The sequence below is a fragment of the Eurosta solidaginis genome, chromosome 5, assembly GCF_040869045.1.
Source record: "Eurosta solidaginis isolate ZX-2024a chromosome 5, ASM4086904v1, whole genome shotgun sequence".
Lineage (NCBI taxonomy): Eukaryota > Metazoa > Arthropoda > Insecta > Diptera > Tephritidae > Eurosta > Eurosta solidaginis.
In genome coordinates, this window is record NC_090323.1 from 249572869 (window position 1) to 249574866 (window position 1998).

The following is a 1998-nucleotide window of genomic DNA, read 5'->3' on the forward strand; positions in this document are numbered from 1 at the left end:
AGTTTTTTTGCAATGTAGTTCCAGTGTTATGCTCTTTGTATCTTTGCCAGTAGACTCTACATATCTTTATGTGGCCATATGAGTTTTATCGTCTTTTTGGTTTTTGTTTGTTTATCTTTTGTCAGTTTGAAGCATAAAATAAGCTCAAAGACGGTGTAGTGAATAGCGGTGACCATGCAAAGATGATCGATAAGAGATTGGGCGTAGACAGTTTGTTGGCGGAAGAGCCGCTGGTAAATATTAGCAAAAGAGTTCGATTATTGATTTTATCTTTTTGAATTTTGATTTATTTTTGCATAGTTGCGTTCAAGCGTTAATTTTTCATATAAATAGATTTACACATTTTAACAGCAAAGTCATACGATTGAGTTTAGTTAGTTCGGTAACAAGCTTAGAAGCAGCATTTGGTAATTACAAGTGTGGATATACAAAATGGTAATTGTGAATAAAAATTTGTGAAAATAATGGCATCATATGAGCTGTTGAATATTTAGTTTTAAAAATCTGTATTTTTATGTTGATTTATGAAAATAAAACATAAACAACAAGAAAAAATAACATAAAAACAACTTTGAAAATTAAAAAAAAAAAAATTTATAAAAAACAATATTTTAAATTTGTAATTAAAAAACTAAAATACATAATTGCGTTTCTGTGTTTATTAATCTAGAAACAGAACAAAAAGAAATCCTATACAAATAAAAAATGAAAAAATCTTATAAAATTAAAAAAAAAAAAAAAAAAAAAAAAATTATAGTTACTTACACATTTACATAATAAAAAAAATTAGCCAATCTTTTACTTATTGTTCGTATTTATTTCTACCTACCATAGAAATACGCAATCATCATCTTATGCTTCGTGGCAGCTGTTACCGCCCTTCCCTTTAACGAACAACACCGACACATAAGGGATGTCTCCGAAATTGTAGACGTTCAACCACAAAAAATTTATCTACCACCGCCCGAACCACAGAACATCTATTTACCACCTACATTAGAAGAGCCACAGTCACAAGATGAGCCCATTGTAAAGAAAAGCGACTCCCCATCATTAGCTCTAGCAAGTGCAACCGATACGTCAGCAGACACTGAAGCTCTCGACACTCCGACTGAAGCTGGACCTAAAACAGCTGTGCTTGGCGAAAGTGGCTATGAGTATCGTGCCATACGCAGACTGCGCTTGCGTGAGCGACGTGATGTATCGCATTTAAGTCTCGAATATTTGCCACCAACGCAAGCGGGACAAAAATTAGCGCTCAACTATTTGCCTCCACATTTGGATTTACCACAGGCGATGCCACAAATATCAAATGAATATTTGCCACCCGTAAATGAAAAATTTGTGCTAAAAGAACAAACAACAGAATCAGTTGTGACCGAAGAGTCTGGGACTGAAGCACCCACAACTGAAGTGCCCACCACTGAGGTGACCACCACTTTTGTAACAACTACTCAAGCACCCACCACAGAGGCGCCCACCGCCAACTCTGAACCAGCAACCACTCTAATTCCAACCACTGATACACCAGTTACACGCACCCCCATTCTCAAAGAAGTCACACATGAAGAAACGGCAATTCTCGCTGATGACGGTTATCACTATAGAAAACCAGCAGTGTTACCGAACTTGGGTGAAGCTCCGTTACAAAAGGTGACTCCGCCTGCGCTAGAACTACAACCAACGCTTGCACCTGACGGGTTCGCACAAAATTCTCTTGCTGAACCTGAGCTTGCTTATTTGCCTCCGCATGAATTCTTTATGGTGCAAGCCAATGGATCCGGTGAAGAGACATATGCACTACTTGATGATAGCAATCATTATCGTGTGATGGTTTAAATGTGACCAAGATTATGTTAATTTAGTTTAAGAATGTGAGTGATTTTTTCAAAAACACAAGAGTCGATTTTCTTATATTTTCTTACTTTTGATTATTTTTTTTTGTATAATTGTATGCTTGACAGAAAATAACAATTATTAATAATATTTATTAAAATA

General features: G+C 35.7%; 1 protein-coding gene across 1 annotated transcript; it reads left to right on the forward strand.

The window, feature by feature from the left end:
- Positions 1-363: 363 nt before the first annotated feature.
- On the forward strand, positions 364-1998 carry LOC137234016 (uncharacterized). The gene is made up of 2 exons (XM_067757663.1): positions 364-435; positions 835-1998. Exons 1-2 carry the CDS (start codon positions 433-435, stop codon positions 1837-1839), a joined length of 1008 nt encoding a protein of 335 aa, XP_067613764.1. The 5' UTR covers positions 364-432; the 3' UTR covers positions 1840-1998.